The sequence below is a fragment of the Aplysia californica genome, unplaced genomic scaffold, assembly GCF_000002075.1.
Source record: "Aplysia californica isolate F4 #8 unplaced genomic scaffold, AplCal3.0 scaffold00108, whole genome shotgun sequence".
In the NCBI taxonomy this organism is placed as follows: domain Eukaryota; kingdom Metazoa; phylum Mollusca; class Gastropoda; order Aplysiida; family Aplysiidae; genus Aplysia; species Aplysia californica.
The window spans coordinates 1,346,756-1,367,701 of NW_004797378.1; the positions used below are offsets into that span (position 1 = coordinate 1,346,756).

Below are 20,946 nucleotides of genomic sequence, written 5' to 3' on the forward strand. Positions count from 1 at the left end.
GCTTGCGTGTTTTCTCTTGTTATGCCTAAATTATTAAGTTAGGCCTGATTTGTCTGCAGTAGGGCAAGAAGATAATATCATTTTAAATAATGACCTTCTCTTGTGAAATCGGTAATAGAAAGAGGACCAGCTAGTGCATGCTTCATGAATGACAAGCTCACTTCTAGGTGTACGCAGTATTTTACATAAGGGAAGCTGAAAAGGCAACAATATGACCTACCATCACAACCAATGGACATACACGCCCCTCCCTCCCCCACTCCTTTCAAGTCAAAGATATCACTTTCACCTTCCCCTATCCCGTAGATTGGATGTCCGTACAGGGCGCTTTTGAAAATTTGGTCACCAGCTTCCTCCACTCCTTTGCGGTATTCAGCTTTCCTGAGCGTGTCTTTGAGTTCCAGGCCTGTCCATTCCTTGACGTTGCCCTCCCAAATCTTCTTTAGTCTGCTTCTGCTTCTTTAATGTCCCTGGACTGCTGCCTTACAGGATCGTCTTGGCAAGGCCTGATGAACGGGTGATGTGTCCATACCAAAGCAGTTTGCGTTTCCTGACCAGAGTGAGAAGGTCAGCGTATAGTCCAATTTCATTTTTGGTCCGTTGTTTGACTTCACCATTTGTGATGTGATCTTTGTATGAGATAACAAGGATTTTTCGGAAGCTTCTCATCTCCACAGAGATGTGAAAGTAAAATTGTTGTTTATCTCGTTCCTCCCACTCTGACCTGGATCAACAATGGCAAACACGTCTTGTACGGTTCCCAGATATTTGAAAGAGAAAGATACATTTAAAATACTTGTTTAATATAAACAATCAGTTGGCTATTTCATTGCCATGGCGTTCCAGTTTGATTTTAACTAAGTTACCACACATGTACAAATACAATTAATTACAACAATGATTTTGAATTTCTTTGAGCTGCAATAATAGTTGGTTTATTTCTTATTTTTCAAACAAAGTGGACTTGGGTTTCCTTAACAAGCCTGGCTTAAAAAAAAAAAAGAAGCTAGCTTGGCATTTGGAACGCAGACCTCTGGAAAGTCGGTAAAGTCACACTTCACACCGGTCGCAGGAAGTAAGTTGAAACTTTCGTTTTTAGTTTAGGTATCACCGGTACCACAGACATGTACATAATTGTCTCATGTTTTGTACTTTAAATTGTATTCTCTGGATAGTATTAATAATTACTATCGAACGTGTCATTAAACTTAATTTGGAGCCTCCCAAAAAGGGTAGGTCATGCATTTGATATTGTGCAAAGATAGGTGTTTTGCCCTTCATTAACGCCTATGGTGCTCAGCGAAGTTTTTGGAGGGGAGCAATGAGTGGCGGCCATGATAATGTACGATCTAGGATTGTAATTCAAGTCTATGGGTGTCTCTGAAACCTGGCAAAGTCCAATGTTCATTGTGTTGTGTGGCAAATTGGCAACTGCCGGGTGACATTTCGTGAGTCAAGATGGCAGCCTCCTTCGTCCGCTGCAAACCAGGATTATGTCCTCAAATGTTGAGGCTTTTGTTGTCACAGGTAATCGTGTTTATACCTTGCCACCTTTATTGCAGCCTCAAGATTATCATCAGTTCGGCATCGATCAATTTTTACATGCGACATCTGGTCATGTTCTTTACGTATTGCACTTGTTTTAGCACAATGTTTATTTTGGTAAAGTTTAGGCCACCTCTATTCTCACCCCGGGTGAGAATAGTGCAGGAGAGTCTTTTGGCTATTGTCACCCGGTGCGCGTTCACCGTAGCCTAGATCTAGGCCAACCAATTTTGTGCTCACCCTAAACCACAGAATTCTACACTGTGATAACAAAAAAATTGTACAATTCTGTGCCGTGAACAAATGTTCCGTACTGTTAGCCTACTAAAAGCGTACAATTTTGTCTGTGGGCAGTGGAGAGAGAGAGAGAGAGGAGTAGCGCGAGAACTTCCGGGCAAAACAAAATGGCGACCCGCGTAGTTCGGCCCGATTCGAAAAGTTAAATAGCAGTAGCATCTTTGTAGACGACCAAATTCATTTACTTTTGTGTTTTAACATCATTTTTTCACTTTGTTTTGGTCAATTTGATCGTCCACACCGATAGTCGATAGACAGTACAGTATTCAGAAAGAGACAGAGAGAGAGAAGAGGGGAGGAATCTTGCGAGAACTTCTGGGCAAAACAAAATGGCGACCCCCGTAGTTCGGCTCGATTCGAAAAGTGAAATAGCCATCATAGCATCTTAGTAGTCTTATAAAATTAGCTTACTTTTGTGCTATAACGTAATCTTTTCTTTGCCTTTATATCCATTTGATTATCCACATCGATAGAAAGTATTCTTGGATAGATCTAGGTCTTGTTTCACAGCGGGTGAGAATAGCTTACGGTGGCAAGTCTCACCCAGGGTGAGAGGTCGATCGTATCTATTCTCACCCAGGGTGAGAATAGCCACTTCCTTTGGTTTATATTTTCTCATCACATGTCATCATGTATGTACTGTTTGATGTTTGGACTTAGAATTGGACCCCGTCTTGCGTTAACTGTTGAGGTTAATATTTATAATATGGTATTAGATCTAGATCTATGACCAAACTGTCGCAAATGTTGCATTTACTATTTACTAGATGGCGGCCGTCATTATTCGGACTCGAGTCCGAATAACATTTTTTCATATTTGGACTCGAGTCCGAATAAAAAAATTTCATATTCGGACTCGAGTCCGAATATGAAAAAATGTTATTCGGACACGGTCTGGAAAAAAGAAAGTGTCTTCGTTCTGTAGATCTAACGTTCAGTGCTTCCAATTTTCCGCCATTTTTTAGTTCCCCCCACACTTTATCTGCCGATCCGATGCCCGCTGCCTCATTGATACGCCCCCCCCCCACCCCCCATGTTTCCCACTTTCTTAGTTGTAGAAAAAGGTAAAATTGAAGATTAGAAGATCACCTGGCACCTGCATGATATTATGAGCTGCGTAAAAAAAAAAAGACCGATTCGTTCAAATACACAAGCCTGTGTCATCTCGATTGTTTTACCAAGAAAAAGTTGTGTTGCTGTGTAGAGCTGAGCATACGGCAACTTTTGATTCCATAGACCAGCGCACAATTCATTACGTAGATTTACGTCAAGACTAGCTTATTATTGTTTTATTGTAATGATTAGTTGCCGGGGGGGGGGGGGGGACTTGATGCGTATGCGACGTTCAATGCCCGGACCGACAGTGACCCCCCACCCCCACTCCCCGACACGCACACACAGCCACACGTGTGCAGGCCGCCCATCCGACCCCGACACAGGCTAACGAACCATCTTTAATTGCTTCTGATGACCTCTTGACAAATAAACATTTATTAGAAGCGCTATAACTTTTCAGGCCGGCCTCAAATTCATCATGATAAAAACTCGGCTCCTGCACAATTTAACGCCATTTTGCCCGAAGTGATCCCGGTCTCTACCCAGCCTGAGGCGAGTCACGAGTGAGGCAGGACAGGAAGCCGGAGTCACGAGTCACAGGAAGTCGGCAGTGATGTCTTGCTGGACAAGAATCAGAGTCCGAACAACATTTTTTCATTCGGACTCGAGTCCGAATAGTCACTTCGTTACTAGGTATGGGTAAATGTAGATTCTAGATTTACCTAAATTCTAGATCTACACATCAAAGCTACAATACAGTCGAACCTGCCCTGATGGCCACCTCTGTAAGACGGCCACCTGTACAAACGGCCACTTTCCATTTCCCCCCTTGCGTTTTTTCTATATAATTTAACTTTGTAAAACGAGCACTTGTCCAACGGCAACGCGGCCGCGGCCACAATAATTTAACACACAACCCCTATAATACTAAGCAATAATACCTGTCTAAGACGGTCACCGTAGTGACTCCATTACGTTTTGTCATAAATTGTGCATTGTCCCCTGGCGTTGTGGGCGAGCCGTCATAATTCAATCACCTGTCGTTGTTGTTAGGTAGTCCCTCCAACCGATCATGTTGCGTAGGCCCCTCCCACTGAACAGTTGACCAATAGCTACCAATTTTCAGCTGCTGATGAGGTAAGCGTGTGATCCCCCATAACCCATAATCCCCGCCCTTAACTCATACACAAATCGTAAGTGAGATGAGTGGTTACTGTTTACCCAGTCTGTAACAAAGTAACAAAGGACGTCAACTTGAACTTGTTACAGAAAAGCGTCCCTCGTTCTCCGAGTGGTGGCGACCCATGTGTTTGTTTTACCATGGCACTCGGTCTTCCTTGTCTGATACATTTCGTTTTATTGTCACCATTGTGCAAAATCAGCGACAAGATAAAAATTACGATAAAAAACGAAATACAAACCAACAGCAACAACACCAACAAAGACAACAACAATGGGGCTACTTTCGATTGGGGCCTCAGGTGGGAATGGTTTGTTTCCTTTATCTTGATCAGTCCTGCCTAAGACGGCCACCTGTCTTATACGGCCACTTTTCTCCTTGACAATGGGTGGCCGTCTTACACATTCTAAGTAAAAGCAGTCACAAAACTTCCGGTGATTTTTGTAGTTTCGTTCTTTAAAGTCCAAAGCTGATCTCCAGAGACCCTGAATTGCCATGTAATCGTGAGACTGGAAGGAAACACTAAAGCCAGAAAATCAAAATTCAAGCGAAGATAATTTAGATCTAAACGTTTTTTTCATGTCTTCCCCCACCCCCATTATTATTCGCCGGTTTGGGCCCCCGAGAGTCAAGAGAAGGGGGGTTTGAGGGGGGCTTGCCCCTTCCTGACCTAATAAAAATATGGAGGGGGGGTAGGGGCTCAGGGGGGCATGCCCCCCTGAATTTTACCACAATTTGATGTTTTGCAGAGGTTGCATCCCTATTCTTTGTGTTGCCTATTTGGTCACGTAGACTTCCGAATTTCTTCTCTGAATGTAAACAAATGGATGGTGGACATTAACGAGCGGAACTACAAGATCACCAAACTTCCTGCTATGTTGCAAACTAGAAGCTAACATTAGCCCTAGAAACGCGAGCAGCGTTTCACCGGAATTAACCCCGCCAAAAATGCCCCGCTGCCACGGCCGATCGGTTGTAAACATGGGGGTTTGGCGGGGGGGAGGGGGTATCAGCTGAGATACCAGAAATGTACGTACCTCTGCCACTGAAAAATGACCATTTACGGCTCAACAGATGACAAAAGACATACAAAATCATCTTAAAGCTAATAGAATGAGCCATTCAAAAATGATAAGCGATCATATAAATACAATCAAAGCTCAAAACGCGACAAACTCAACAATTAGTACATCAGCGAGGCGGAACAAGTGATTATAACACATAGCGTGTAGTTGTTCAGCTGGACCGCATCACTTTGTCGATCGATATCTTAGCCAAGAGACGCTCTTCGAGGTCAAGATAAAGTAACTTGCAAAGTCATTGGTCACTATTTATAACTTTGACCTGTAATTTACGTCATTTTCCATAAAGGGAATACTGAAATTTTCCATTGAAAAAGGTCAGCGCTTCTATGCCCTTTATGCCTGCGCGTTTCCCGGTTGAAGTAGGTCAGCCCTATATATAGGGCCTGCGCGCTTCCCGGGTAGCCTGGCTCACGCCCTTTATATAGGGCCTGCGCCCTTCCAGGGTTAGGCTATCCACTTGAAATTATAAAAATTTATGACATTATTATGCTTTGAACTTTGGATACACCACTTTCTTTGTCAAAACACCATGCAAACTTAAAAAATCATGGCTTTTCTGGTTGTCTTCATAGAATATTTAGATGGTGGAGAAAGAACTAAGATTTAAAACCTAAGCGAAAATAGTGGCGCATAACGTGCAGCTTATTAAATCTTTAACCTTCCATTTAAAATCAACTCTTCTGCATAATTCTTTCGTTTTAAAAAAAGTTTTAGTAAAGTTGTTTTACGTCGGTTGCAACTGCATAAAAGGTCATATATAATGCAGTTCTTCCACTCTTCCGTGTATTTTTACGGAAGTTCGTACTTTCTGCCAGTTCCGTACTTGTTCCTCCATCATTATCAACTCCCTCCGTAAAAAGCTGCGATGGCGTAGGACTACCGAAATTCCGTAGCAAAAGATCCGTACTCGCCTTCGTATCGTCTTGTACTAGTATAAGTTAAGGATATTTACGGTTATTCTCTCAGCAATGAGTTAATGTTATAGAAACCTGCCAGATTGCGCATTTCCTGCCATCGGCCATTATTCTGCTCTATGCCCTATGCATTCATTGCGGGCTTGTCGGCAGTACTTTTTTACCTGTGGATTGATCATAATCTGGCGAACTTTTTGTGCCAATTTCCTCCTTTCTATCATTCACTCATTCCGTCTGTCTATCTTCGGATTGTTGCTGCGGCTGGAAAATATGCACGTTGATCAAGTAAATTGACTTGTGATCTTAGTCAGAAAATTACTGTCAGAAAGAAACTTTTTTACAAATATATGACTAGATCTAGAGAAATGGTCAGTGCGAAGATTCTTTGGCACGGGAATGCGATAAGGGCCGCAATGAAAGAAATTTATGCTAAAACCAGCCTAAAACTACTAAAGTCAAGAATAATTTGAAGTGGTGTTCCGAGGTTGTGACAGGCTTGAAATTTAAAAAAAATTAGAGTATACGACGGGTAACTGTATTGTGAAGGTACATATCTATTCATTATTCCCAGGTTTGCCTTCTATCAATGGTGTGATGACAAATTAATTGAATTATAGTAGCAATGGAAGGGGAACCTGCTTTTAAACATTGCCATCAATGCAAATATAATATTATGTAGATTCTATCTTGGTGAAGAAATCAAACAAGACAAAATGTTGGTGAAAAAAGAAATGTTATGGTTGGCAGGCAATCTCTTCGAACAGGCTCCCAAATGCCATTTTCAACCCTCTAATAGCACTAAATTTCAATTTCTTCAGGGGCTTCGCCCCCTGAACCCCCACTGGGGCGCTGTCCATGGACCCTGCTGGGGGCCTATCGGTCCCCAGACCCCTGGCAGAATTTTCCTTACTTTTCAGCTTCAACTGGTGGAAGCACTGTATATGAGCGCAAAGGGATGGATGTCAACAGAGAAGTCGAAAGTCAGAACGGGGAATCAGGTGTACTTGCTGTGTCCACCTCTCTAGCCTCAACAGCGCAAAGTCTGCTTCGACTATGGAGGCACCCCGGAAATATCAGTTCACAAGAGACTGACAAACACTTTCGAAAGAAGTAGAGGAAAATAACGATTGTAAGGATGAAGAAAGGAAAAGCAGCAGTTCCCCCTATGTTATTCCTGCACAGTATGAGCATAACATTCATAAATCAGCCCATTTACAATTTTACTGTGCATATAAGAACATCATGTAGCACTGCCCTGGTGGGGGTTAATTCGTTAGTGTTTGTGAAAGTACGACCTGAAATGCTTTTAAACAAATTATGCTTGTTTTGCGTCAAACTGATCAACAAAGCGTCACCCAGTTGTAGACTTTTATCTTTGACTTTCGGGTCAAATTACCTCTTTATCTCCGCAAGCCACTCCCAGCGGCTTGTGGTCAGAACTGCTGTTCCGGTGAGCTGCTGGCAGCGGCTTGAACTCCCTTTACAAAGACTTTGACATGATCAAATATAACTTTTTGGCGATTGCCTAAACAAGGTCTCTTTTATCCGGATTTCATTCATTAGATGAACTATTTTATTTTAGTAATCATAGCTTTACTTGTTTTGATTTAATGACAAATTAATATTTAGTGACGTTTTCGTCATTTTTAGGATATTTAGACTAAAAAAGAGCAGCGGCATAGTGGGTTTACTGGGTTTACCCCACCCCCATCCCCACCCCCCTAGGAGATAAAGGATTAAAGGCTTCTTGTTATATATAGCTCGTAATTTTTTAAAACTTCGCATCAGATGGTGGTATCGTCCAGCTATAGTTATGGATCCCAACTACCGGAGGTTGCTACCATCCTGACATGGTTAAAGAGTTAAAAACAGTTTGGCATGAGCAGTGAAGCAAGCAACGCTGTGAAAGGTGCATGCGCAGAACATAATCTTTGACATTTAACCCTGTTCACAACGTTTACATGCATACAAAGCACACTGGGCGTAATGAAAGGTGCATGTGATAGAGATCTATCTATAGAGTAAAGGCTAATCTATGACACTTGACCCACCGTGCAAGCGCATGCACTGTTTCCTGGTGTACGTAAAGATCATGACGATAAATGTTCAATAGAGGTACCAACATCTCGTACGCAATATTTGCGACAGTTTTGATCACATTTGTTAAAATGCACCCTACAAAAAACATTGCTACAACAGTCAACTCAAGATGGGTCCAATTCTGCAAAATTACCTGCATTTTGTTGTCTTCAATCTATTCAAGAGTAATTTTTTTATTTTAGTATTCATGATACTTTTAAAGTAAGCAGGTGAGTTGTACAGTTAGATGATGATGGGAGAGGGCCAACAATATCAACATGAATTTTGGCTGAATTAGTGAATTGCTCATCAAGTAAAGTGAATTGCTCCATAGATGTGTGAGTTTGTTAGTGCACTTTTGAACTTTTATCAAACAAACAATCACTTTCTCCTCGACAATAGGTGGCTGTCTTGGACAATTTCAACTGTGTTAAAAGATTATTCATGACAAGTCAAAATCGATCTATATCCTCTCTTGGACTTTTGAGTGAAAAAAATTTGGCCTGTAGCCCTAGTCCTAGCCTAGAAGATACAGGTAGAGTAGCTCTCTAATTTCTGATCAATTCAAGTTCAAGATGTTAGGAAAGACTCATTATATTGTCTTTCACCACGGTTTTTGAAACAAAGTTGAATGCCTACCACTAAACAGAGCATCACTTTCAAGTAGAAAGGATACATTTAGAGCTAGACCTTCACTTGAACAATGGTTAATAAGCGTGAAGTAAGGAAAGACTGACTTTAAGTGGGCGTTTTGAATCGAGTAACTTTGAAAGTTGAGGTTCTTATTGAGGGAGATAATCTTAGATTATAAATATATACAGTGGAATCCTGTTATAACGAGAGGGAGGGGACCGGAGCAAAACGTTATAGCAGGATTCTCGCTATAAGGGATCCAGTAATAAATTCAAGGGAAACTGTAAAGTAGGCCTAATCTATGAGTTTGGTGTTCTGTTATTTCCTTTTGCTATTTCCCCGATGATGATTTTGTTTCAACATGACCTCTAGGTCTTACTTGATAAAAAATCGAATCGGGTTTCTTTCTCTAGCGCTAGATCTAGCGATGTGGACTGACAGCTCGGCGTTGGCGATCAGAAAGAAAGGGCTCTTGGTTAACTCGCCTGCTGTGTTTTCCCCCACTCCACCCCACTCTGTAATGCATTCTGTCTGCTTGCGCACGTCATACATTCGCTCCATCCATCACATTGCTGTGACCTCTCCATCCCTGCATCGGAGAAGTGAGAGGCATGGTAGGCCTTGATAATCTAAGCCGGTCGCGCGATGCGTTCTGCTTGTCTGCGCATGCCACAACCTCCCTACTCAGTCGCTCCGGCCTTCATTGTTGACGCACATGGGCTCTCCCATTCTTCATTACACAAGATCACCAACAAGTTTCTCAACTGGCGAGGTTTTGCATAATGTATAATTGGCCTATGCACTGTGCACAGCAGCAACAATATTCCGCTATAACCGACTCGCATGTTTGTCTGTTAGTGCTATAGCAGTATTTTATTTACAAAGGTAAAGAGGAAAAAACCCCCGAGGTTTTAGAATAGTGTCTTTATAACAGACTTTTAGTTTTTTCCCGGACTCGACTCGTTATAAGTGGACTCCACTGTGTGTATATATATATTTATATATATCTGTGAAAATGTAAAAAAATGTTGACTTTTGACTTGTAATTTTGACTTTATAATGATTTTGTTGTTGCTATTCTTTTTGTGGCAGCCCTTTGACAGAGAGGATTGATTATATTTGAATATCTTTTTTTTGGAAAGGTAATGATTCTACTGACACAGAATAAACTTAGTTAGAAAAGATGGTGCATCCATACCCATACCGATAGTAGTAAGGAAGGTATTTTCTTTGCAGTGCAGGTGCAAGGAAATCATTTTAAAATTGTGAATCTTGAACTTTAACTTCAACATTTTGATTTTGGCCTCAGTTTGTTGGAGTAGTGAGAGTTGAATTTATAACGGTCGAAATTTTCCTAGATGGCCACCCACTGTTGCGGAGAAAAGTAGTTGTCTAAACCAGGTAGGCGTCGTGGACAGTATCATTTTAAAAAAGAAAATGCAAAGGGGAAAGTAGGAACTGGTCGTTTATACAGATGATTGTCCTTAGAGCAGGTTAGACTATTTTAACCATTTAACACCTAGAGCAGCGTTTCTCCGAGTTTATTGATTCACACCTAGAACAACGTTGTGCGCCGTTTCAATCGCCAAACGCGTGACATTGCCATGTTTTGCATTCCTATGAGGTCGAGAAAGAATATATCCAATTTTAATCATTTGAAAATGAGGTTGTAAAGGGAAAGTAGACTTGTTCTTCTTTCTTTGAGCTTTTGAATGGTTAAAACTGACCCTGAAATAGTGTGTGTGTGGATTTTAAAGTAAATATGTCGAAATGGAGGGGACAATGGAGTTGGAACTTGGACAAATCAAAAGGAACTTGGAAAACACATAAAAATTCAGCCCGGAAAGTGATTTCAATCAAACAAAAATGTGTTAAAAGTTCATTTCACAGTCTATTATGATATTTTAAAATCACAAGATGAGTTGGTTATTTTTTAATATGACGAAATAGATGGGTAACGAATGAAAACCTGACAGTCACTAACTATAATGGGAGAAATAAATATCTTGCCCACACAGTACCGCAGCGGAAAACTGGCTCGTTGGAAGCAGTATTCTTTTCCTAGTATAGTTGCGTTTTTCCCGCGATCATTTTGTAAAGGGCTATTTTATTATGAATTTTTTTTTAAACATCATGTTTGCAATTTTTGGAGGATTATAATGGCCTGTTCCAGGATTTCGGGGGATGCATCGGGAAAATTCTCTGGAGCTAAATTGTTAATGAATTTGTGGGGAAACGGGGATGCCTTTTAATTAATGTTTTTTTTAGGCGGTGCTAGTTGTGTGTGAATCCCTATTTGATCATAATGACTTGTTTTTTCGTTTGCAGTCCCGAAAAACAAAATTGTTGCCTTTAGGATGCCAAAGAATTGCCTTGTCTGCCACGTCCAACTCCCATGCCCAGCTGTCTTTGCGGCTGTACTCGGATGCGGCTCCTAGCTCTGCTGTGAAAGCCACTGATGCACAAGTCAATGTACAGCCAGTACTCTCTGATGATGAAGAGGATCCATACAGGTGATGACATTTTGTCATCATTATTGATATCTTATTATTAAGACTTTGGATATAACATTATTGTAAAAAAAGTATACAGTAGTCTTCGCCTAAATTCCTGGTGCTCAGGAGCAAAGAAAATGCGGGATATTTTTAAGCGAACCGGGATCTTACCCGACGAACCCAGGGAAGAATCTATGGTGACCCATGTTAAGGCTCACAATCGGTAAAATGGTCTCCCTCCACTCTAAAATGAACTGACGTGACCCCTGGGTGGGTTTATGAACATAACATATGGTGAACAAAGACAGGTTAACCTTGATGACCTATCACAGTGCATAGTGGCATCAAGCGTGCCATTTTCATTTATTATCCAATCGTAAGTCTCAAGATTTATGCTTATCCAGTTGCCCCTCCCTTTTACCTGTCGAAAATTTATAGTTTTTCTTCTCTGATCGAGTTCCCATACCTTTGTCGTTACGCACTGTTGCGTTGTGACCACACCAATTAAAATTCAGTCTGTCTCACAAATTCGGGAATAGAGAAAACTGCTGCAATGGTCAGGGAAGAGTTCACAGTTCGATGTGATCCCGCCTGGAACGAGGTGATGTAATTTTATGTAGAGAGCTCAGATGGGAGTGTGATGTTTGGGGAAAAGAAACGCGCCAGTCAGTTTATACATTGGTGTGATCCCATCTAAGGCAGACATTGTACCGTTTCATCGAGTTTTACCCTTATAAATGTGATCCCATTCACAAGAGTAGCTGATTTTGACGCGACGGGCAATTAATTTATCTCAATTTATCACTCTTGGCTGATCGGCTGTGCTCGCCCAAGTTTTTACTCCGTAAATTATGATCAGAAATGCGGGATTGTAGCCAAATGTAGACCTTCAGAGTGAATCAAAGGGGGAACTTAGGGGTGACTTTTTTAATAGTAAAACTTCTATTTTCTTAAAACAGTGGGATCTAAAGCGAATTGAGATCGTAAGCGGTGGGATCTTAGGCGGAGACTACTGTATATGTTAAAAAAACAAAGAATTGTAAATTATAGATATTTTAAAAGAGTCTTATATATATATGTGTGTTTTAATTTCTTTCTTCCACGTCATTTACGAATTTGCGAAAAAAAAACATTATTTCACAGTAAATGTATATATAAATAAAGTTATAATTTTAATGAAATTATGGAACTCATGTCTGCACTTTCTAGTAAGAAATCTATTCATTTTTCGTCCCTAAGATAATGTTGTAGTGATAGTAGTAGGCTCTTGTATGTTTTTGTTCTGATAATATTTGTTTTGTTTTTTTCAACCATCTTAAAAGTGTACAAAGTGATATAAAGAAACAAAGAAATTGTTGTACATCTGAGTCAAACATTTTTTTCTGTATAATACCACCTAACCCTTTTTGTATTTTGCTTTTGTTTTATCCTCAATTTTGATTTATGTGTGTTATATCTCAAAAGGATGCTTTCTTTGTCTCTGAGAAAAGAGACTTGAAAACTGAACTGGCTTCAGATTAGGGCGAGTAAGCCTTATTATTTTCCTTTGTGTTACTCTTAACTCACCATCTGCCATCACCCCTTCATTATGGTTAATATTTAGAGGGATCAATGAGTCATTTTCGCCTCTACCTCAAGTATTTTATGCTGTGCTTTTTGATGTTGCTGCAACCTCTCTGCTCGTAGAGTCTGTCAAAGAGTGCAGGCAAGTTGTCGGAGGGCCCCCATTGGAAGGTGTTACTTCCTTAATTTTTCTCTGGTTTCATCTGTCTGCCTGTCTAGCTCTTTCCCAGCACTACATGGTCATTTTTATTTTGATGTGCTTCTCTTTACTTAAAACAAGGCAAACAGTGCAGTTGTCCGGTCTCTTCGTTTACGATTGTAAGTGCTTTTGTTTTCAGCTGTTCTGTGTGTCTCAGTCTGCATCGATCAACACTTGTTAGTTTTCAGATGCACAATTAAGGTTGTACTTCTTTTTTTGCCGTGTTGTTTTTCTCTGACTTTGCACTCCATCCCAGTTTCTGAAATTTTTGACACCCCTTGGCGGTGCCACCTACTAAAGTGTCTTTACGCCATTCCCAAAGGGGGGACATTTCTTGTTCTTATGCACAGTAGAATTATAAATGGGTTGATTCAACAATGTCATGCTCATAACTGTGCCTGAACTATGACAAGGAACTGCTGCTTTTTCTTTCCTAATCCTTACTATCGTCATTTTCCTCTATTTCTTTTGTATGTTTGTCACACTCTTGTGACCCGCTATTTCCGGAGTTCCTTGAAAGTTGAAACAGACTTTGTGCTGTTGAAGCTAGAGAAATGAGCCGAGTAAGCCCAATTCCCTCATATGACCTTATCAGTTGAGAGCGCTGTAAAACCTCTACTAAAACTAACTGAAATTTTTGTATTCTATTTTTCAGAGAGCACTACATCCCGGTTACTCGCCAGTCCCTTATCCGACACATGATTGAGGAAAGAGACTTTCTCACAGACAAAGAGAAAAAGATTTTTCCAGATTTTGCCCTTGCTCTAGACAGTGCTCTTGTCAGCAGATACAACCATGTTTTACAAGAACTGAAAGTAATTTTTTATGTTGTGTCTGAAATGAACAATGCATGCATAATGAATTTTTGCTATTTAAAGAAATATGAATGATGCTTTTGAAATTACTCTTTCCGTTTCTGCCACAAGATAAATGATGTGACTCTATTTAGCCCAGCTTTGACTATTATGGCTTTTTGTGTCTGGACAGTCTTAAAATGGTATGCATATCTAGCTTTACCTGGGTGGTAGACATAGAGAAAACATTTTTAAAAAATAAAATAGTAGAGGGTTTTACGGCGCTCGCAACTGCACAAGGTCATATGAGCGCCTTGCCCAAGTACCACTCCTCTCCCCTCAGGGGATCTTGACTTCTATAATATACTCTAAAGTAGAGACATGGTTAATATGTATGGAATCAAGGAAGCTGCAAGGGTGTGTCTTACTGTGTTACTGGGCCTACTCATCTACGATTTAAAATGGGTTTTTTTGACAGAGGAAGAGGTTAGGAAGAATAGAAGAAGGAGCAAAAAGAGTAGGAGAAGAAGAAGAGAAAATTGGATATGCCACCAAGGACAGGGTTTGTTCCTTGTACTTTTGGCGTGAGAAGCGAGCACTGTACCTCTGGGCCACATTTCCCCCCTGCTTTAGAGGCTGAGGAAAAAAAAAATGGAGCGACTAGTTTTCTTGTAACAGCAGTGATTTATACATTCATTTGAAATGTTATGTGTTCTTGTCTAGTTGCACATTTCTCATAGGGTTGGCGCAGGTCTCTATTGATTGAAAGCTGAGTTTGCAAGGAGTGAGTTTTCACCTGCAACTCAGTAGTGTCATATATAGTAAATTCATTTGTGTGTTCCCTTTGATTGACATGGAGGGTTTTTTTTGTCTTATACTAAAATACATGGGAGTAAAACTTTGTGCCTATGTCATTTGGAAGTGCAAGAGATTCTGTTTGAATACATTTTTTCCAAATTTTGTGATTAGAACATCTGAACAGTGGCTGATGATTTGTTTGCCCTGTGGTGCAGTTGGCTAATGACACCAGCATGTGTCACAACAGTATGTTGTTGTATTGAGTAGGAGGAAAGAAATGATGGTTTGATTTTATTTTTGGCATCATCTTATGCCTTTTCACATACGGCATTATATATATGCTTTCACTGCAATGTCTTTCTCTTTCATACTAAGACGAGCCTTTACTCTTTACTTTGCCAGTTGTCTCCCAGATCACTATTTGAAACAAAAATGCTTTTGTGGGTTGTTGGTACGTTCTGCTTTTCTTTCTCTCGGTTGTTTCTGTCTGTCTGTTTTACTGTTTACAAGACTTGATGATTACTTTCATGTTGATGTTCATGTCTTTACTGAAAACCAGCAAAAGAGCCAGGGAAAAAATAAAGATTTGTTGGTTGTTTGGTGGGTGCTCTGATGTGGTTTTCTCCTTTCTTCCTATCAAACATCTATCGTTGTTATCTCTCCTCCTTCATTTTTGTGCTTGTTACCCTCTTGTAACACAACAACTCTAATCTTTGGCACGTATATTACCTAATTTTTCTTCCAAATGCTGCAAAACTCTTACTCACCTAAAAAAATGCTTTTGATATTCTATCATCAGGTGTTGTTTGATCCTATCAACCCGGACAAGGATACGGTAAAAACTCGTGAGTGGACACGAGGAGAGAAACTGGACAATGAGTTTTGGCTGCTACAACATTTGGAAGATGTGATGGAAAAGGCCAACTTTTACGAGCTGCCGCGTGCTAAAGTCGAGCGCTTCCTTCAAGAACACGAGGCTCATGAAGGAGTTCGGGTGAGCGCTTGCTTTTGAGGTTATTGTCCTGAGGTCAACACTTGTCAGAAATGTCTTACATTTGGAGTTTTGCTGGTATTTAATTACTCTTTCATCTATTCTTCCTTATGGTCGTTGTTTCTTTACTTGCAAAATTTTTTTTATTTAAGAAAACTAATATTTCTATATCAGTCTCATTTTCCTTCCTTTTGTACTTTAAGCTTGGCCTACCTACGTTAAAGATATAACATATATGCTATGCCAATTTCTTTTGCTATTGTATTTTAAAAGTTTTTTCTTTCTTTGCTTTAAAGCAAATATCTTTCTTGTCCGCTCAAATGAGTTATCAGAAATGTTTGGATGGGCAGAAGTTGTTTTGCTCTGGAGACAAAATGCGATTTGCTGTATTTTATGTCAGTGCTCGGACACGTGAAGAAACTGCTTTTAAAAATGCTGCAAGGTGCGTTTGACTGGAATGTTCTATTTGCCATGTTAGCACCTATTTTGTTTTCTTCCTCTGTCATTTATCATTTTGGGTAGATTGTTATTATTGTTGTGGGCATCATTGCTGAAGCTCTGTGGTCATGCCTTCCACACAATACTGTGTAGTAGTATATAGTTCCTTTTTTTTCTGTTTTGTATTAAAGGAGTTTTTTGAGGAAGGAAAATATTTTTTAGTCTATTCTTGCAATAGATCATAATCTGACAGATTATGTTGCACGAATCACTGTTATGCATTTTTAAAAGAGTAGCTTTTTCAATCTGTCTAAATTTGCAATTATTAGTTTGTTATTGTATTATGTGAGGCATCATGGTAATATCAGGTGCCTGTCTAAATATTGAAAATGAAGAAACTGGCATTTTTACTCCTTTTTTCTGCTGAAAAACGTTGATTAAAGGAACCTAAAATGTAAATTCGCAGTTTCCAGGTACCTCCAAGCTTTGGAAGTCACCAAACTTTGTTTGGCAGCCATTTTCTTACTAATTTTATCTCTGAAACCAAGCGACCCCTACCCCCTTCAATCAAAAATATTTCAACATCTCTTCAAGATAGATAGGCAATTTTTAGATCGAAAGCAAGACGAATGAACAAAAGTATATCAATAACTCCTTATGCCCTGAGATTGATGAGCACCTGATTCCACTGCTTTGTGACACATGTATGTACTTGTTAAAAGAGAAAGGGGGAAGTGGGAAGTGGCCATTTGTTCTGGTGATTGTCTTTTACAGGTGGTCGTTAAAACAGGTTTGACTGTTGTGATAGGCAGGAAGCTGAATGCAGCCAGTTTTGAATTTTAATTGAGATAATGTTCTGTCTTATGTAGGTTTCCAATCACCCCTTGAAGGTTGGTCAGTCTGCTGTGTTCTTTCAAGTTGACAAATTGCTTGAGCTTGTCAAGTTTGACTTGAGTCTTGTATATTTTGTTTTGTTGTTAAATTTTCCTTAAAATGTAAAAAAAACCATAATTTTCAAACATGTTTTATTTGTTTTCATTTTTCTTTTTAAATGTATGGTTTGAAGTTTTAATATTTGTGACTTTTTATGTCTCTAAAGTTAAGTTTTTGGACAAATTTATATGTTTTTGTAATATATATCTTTGATTTATTATATTTAGGTGCCTGTGTGCCCTTAGCACAACAACCACAACTACATCTTTGGAATATATTCTATTAATGTAGACATATACATTAGTACATAATGTGCATGAATAGTACACAGTATTACAAATGTTGACGATCCACACACCCCATTGCTGTTCATCACTGTGCAACACCCTGTTTTTGAGCTGTGGTTATTGCCTTGCTCTAGGACACAGCCCAGTGACCACCCACCTAAAGCTACTGTTACTGACACACACTTGACATTTGTGAGCCTAAGCTCTTTGACCACTCAGCCACAAGAACTCCTTACAACTGCTTTGGGGATTCCTGTCTGCTTTGAACCCATACTGAACTGTAGATGCTCGCTTTTTTAAAAGTGGATTTGGAAAGCAACGGCTCTGTTTTATGGTATTTTATAATGATACGCTAGGATTGAAATCTACACTTTTATAAATTGGTAAGCTGAAAATCTTGAAAAATCCAGCTCCTTCATGTTTTCTTGTTCTCATGAATATTGAATGCTATCTTTGTTTAAATTTCAAGGTCTGAAGAGTGAGTGGTTTCTTTTAAAAAGTGAAGTAAAGATAATTTTAGATAGGAGACTGCTGTACACAGTGTCATTATACTACAAAAGAAGGCGTCGGGGGAAAATGAGAAGTAACCATTTGTACAGGTGATTGTCTTTTAAAGGTGGTCATTGGAGCTAGTTCGACTGTATTTAAATATTAAGCCTGCTAACTTTTTGCTTTTACCTGCTGTGGGAGTAACAACTTTGAGTTATAAAATGGACTGGACTACTTTTGCTACGTTAAATGATTTGTTACTAAGCTGTCTTTGTTTAATTTGGCTGTATAGGTGAGCGTGAACCCCAATCGCTACGACGTGCTGCGGTTCTGGGTGCTGGGACATGAGGTGCCGGAGGTGCAGCTGTCGCTGAAGGAGAGGCTGATGAACAAGCTGCTGCGTCGATCTCCACGTCCAGCTGCTGAGTACTACAAGCGAGTTGTGGTTGCCATTAGGCTGAAGAAAGACTCCAAGCTGATCCTCAAAGCTTTCAAAGAGGTAGGGAACTACAGGGTTCTTTTTTTTTAGAATTAAACACTTGAAGACCACAATGGAAAATATAATACTGTGTCTTTCAGTTCATCATGTGGTTCTCCTATCGTCAGCATCCATTTGTGGATGGTTGGAGGGCGCCACTGTAGGTCTTACTTCTCTTCTGTTGTTTCTGTCCGTCTGTTTTGCTTCCCTGCACTTTATAACCATTATTGTGTCGATGTGCTTCTCTTTACTCAAACTTGAACTAACTCAATATCCATTATCCTGTCTTTATTCTTTTCATATGTAGAAATGACAAGTTTCTTCTGTTCACTTGTATTAGGTCCCCACCAGCAGTCTTGAGATGTTGCTGCCAGATGGAACCATCCAGATGTCCACCATGGACAAAGGTGTCCTCGTCACCTCTGCCGGTATTGCAGCCTTTGGTGTGTTGGCCAAAGCAGTCACTGTTCTGGCTAGTGTCCATGTAAGTTTACCTTTGTCTGTGTCTCCAAGTGGGGTGGTTTGGGAATGCGTGGAAATCGATATATACCAGGACTGTCCCACACTTAATTGGAAAATAGTCTTATTTCAACCGCTTTCAAATATTTTTCAGTTTTGTAAAAAGTTACTAAATAGTAATCAGGTTGATTCTCAAGGCAGATGCACAATTAAAATGTGCGAAATGAAAGCAACAATTTAAATACATTATAAAGAAGATGGCAACTGTTATACACAATTTGTCAAAACGAGAAATTACAGCTTAATGTGGGTTTTTTTAGTCAAAAGGAAAAAATCTAATTAAAATTCATTGAGAGCTTAAAAGTGTTAATGATGACGATGTTTTAAGCAAGCCAAGGGTCTGCCATTGGTGCAGTTGATTTGAATAGGGGCATAGGCTACAAATCTACATGACGATCAAATTGGAGACTGTCATCTGTCTGCCAACATCGAAAAAATTTCTTGAAGAATTGAAAAACTCATTTGTAATGACAGGAGGTCAAAGTTGTGAAATTTCTGATGCTGTAGATGTTTCTAAGTCAACACTTCTAAATGCTGGCAATTACCTGACTTATTTGTGTTGTAAGTGCCATAAAACTCTTACTAAAATGTAAAAAAAAAAGATACTCCAATATAACATATCCATCCAAGTATCTGGTGCAAGACTATTGTGTTCTTGTTGTTCCGTTCCCAGTTATTTCTTTTCTTTTTTTTTTCTCTTTTCTTTAGGACGAGCCTGTAGGTCTGTGTTGGAAATTCTGACTTTTTCATTTTTTACGTTTTGCAAAGGTTAAAAGTGGATGAATATTTCCCCAGGTTGACTGGATGTTGTTGTTAACGCTGGTCACTGGCTCGATTTCCTTCAGAGCATGGAGTTTGTACAAACACAGGAGGAACTCTTACTTAGTGGATGTGTCCAGGACTCTTTATTTCAAGGTATCGTTTTTTTCCCCCATCTCCAGCGATAACTTACTTGTTGTTCTTACCTTGATCTGCACAATGATAAAACAAGACTGCTCAAAGTTTAATGGAAGACAGAAACAAATGGGTATGTGTTTATTTCCGTCCCTCTGTAAATACCTAGTAAAGGTAATAAGGAAGAGATGATTGTGGGTGGTTGGCGGGTGCTCTGGTGTGGTTTGCTTCTTCTTTCCTATGAAACATTTGTGGTCCTTATCTCCCCTTCTTCTTTTTTATGTTTGTTACTCTCTTGTAACACCTCTAATCTTCTGGCGCTCATATGACCTTATGCAGTTGCGAACGCCGTAAAACCTCTACTAAAACTAGCGAAGAGATGATTGCAAGTTATTTTACGTAAGTGTGTAAAATATCTTACTATAACAAGAATGACTGATGAAAAAAAAAGTTAAATGCAGGCCAAGAGCAACATGTTTTAAAAGTCTACCTTCTTGGGCAACTGGAAACAGGCTGATTTTATTTGCTTGTGTGAAATACGTATATTTGGTAGCAGCAAGATAACATCAGGGTGGATTGCAGACATATATATATCGCTGGTGGAGTGATGAAACCTCGTAACCCCAGAAAGGAAAATTTTACAGGAGAGACAAAAAACTGATTTACTCTTGAATAAAATGACCTATAGAAACCAAAGTTGGTACAGATAGATAAAAACACGTTAGAAACGTGGTTAGCATATAAAAATAACTTTTATATTGTTTATGTGGTTACGCTGTGGGATGCGAGGTTTCATTACACCATTTTTGTCGTGATGAAACCTCGTAGTCAGCCGGCGGGTGGGTTGCGAGGTTTCATCAGGACAGAGTTTGAGGGTTGCGAGTTTTCTCGCTGCTCATTTTGGTTGCAGTAAGCGTCTGTTGTTTGAAACGCCACCAAGTGATAAAGATGTTTATTCTAAACCAATTGGTTTGGAGTTCGATTCCCGGCCAACTGAAGTCAAATAAATGTGCGTTACCTGCAGAATTTATGTTTCAATCCTCAAATGGATTGCAATTAATGCAATTTGTTTCACTATGATTTGCCAAGATTAGATCTGGTTACTTCCAGTTTTGCTAAAATGCACAAATTAATAATAAATCTCTGCAATATTATGGTCTCTGTTTGCACTTCAGGTGGTTTTCATAAAAGATGTTGAATCATAATGAACAACCATTAATGTTAATGGTATAAATTGTCATGAAGTGACGATGCACATTGGCAATAAAAGATTGAAGCA

At 39.6% G+C, this 20,946-nt stretch overlaps 1 protein-coding gene across 1 annotated transcript in view; it reads left to right on the forward strand.

Annotated features, from left to right (window-relative positions):
* The first annotated feature begins 1,406 nt into the window (after positions 1–1,406).
* Positions 1,407–20,946, forward strand: part of LOC101855717 (transmembrane protein 143) — a 30,757-nt gene continuing 11,217 nt past the window's right edge. The window contains exons 1-7 of the mRNA XM_005095609.3: positions 1,407–1,527; positions 11,118–11,302; positions 13,702–13,861; positions 15,438–15,632; positions 18,069–18,275; positions 18,595–18,738; positions 19,569–19,688. Of these exons, the coding sequence (XP_005095666.1) occupies positions 1,459–1,527; positions 11,118–11,302; positions 13,702–13,861; positions 15,438–15,632; positions 18,069–18,275; positions 18,595–18,738; positions 19,569–19,688 (1,080 nt within the window). The 5' untranslated portion in view covers positions 1,407–1,458. The remainder of the gene's footprint in view (positions 1,528–11,117; positions 11,303–13,701; positions 13,862–15,437; positions 15,633–18,068; positions 18,276–18,594; positions 18,739–19,568; positions 19,689–20,946) is intronic.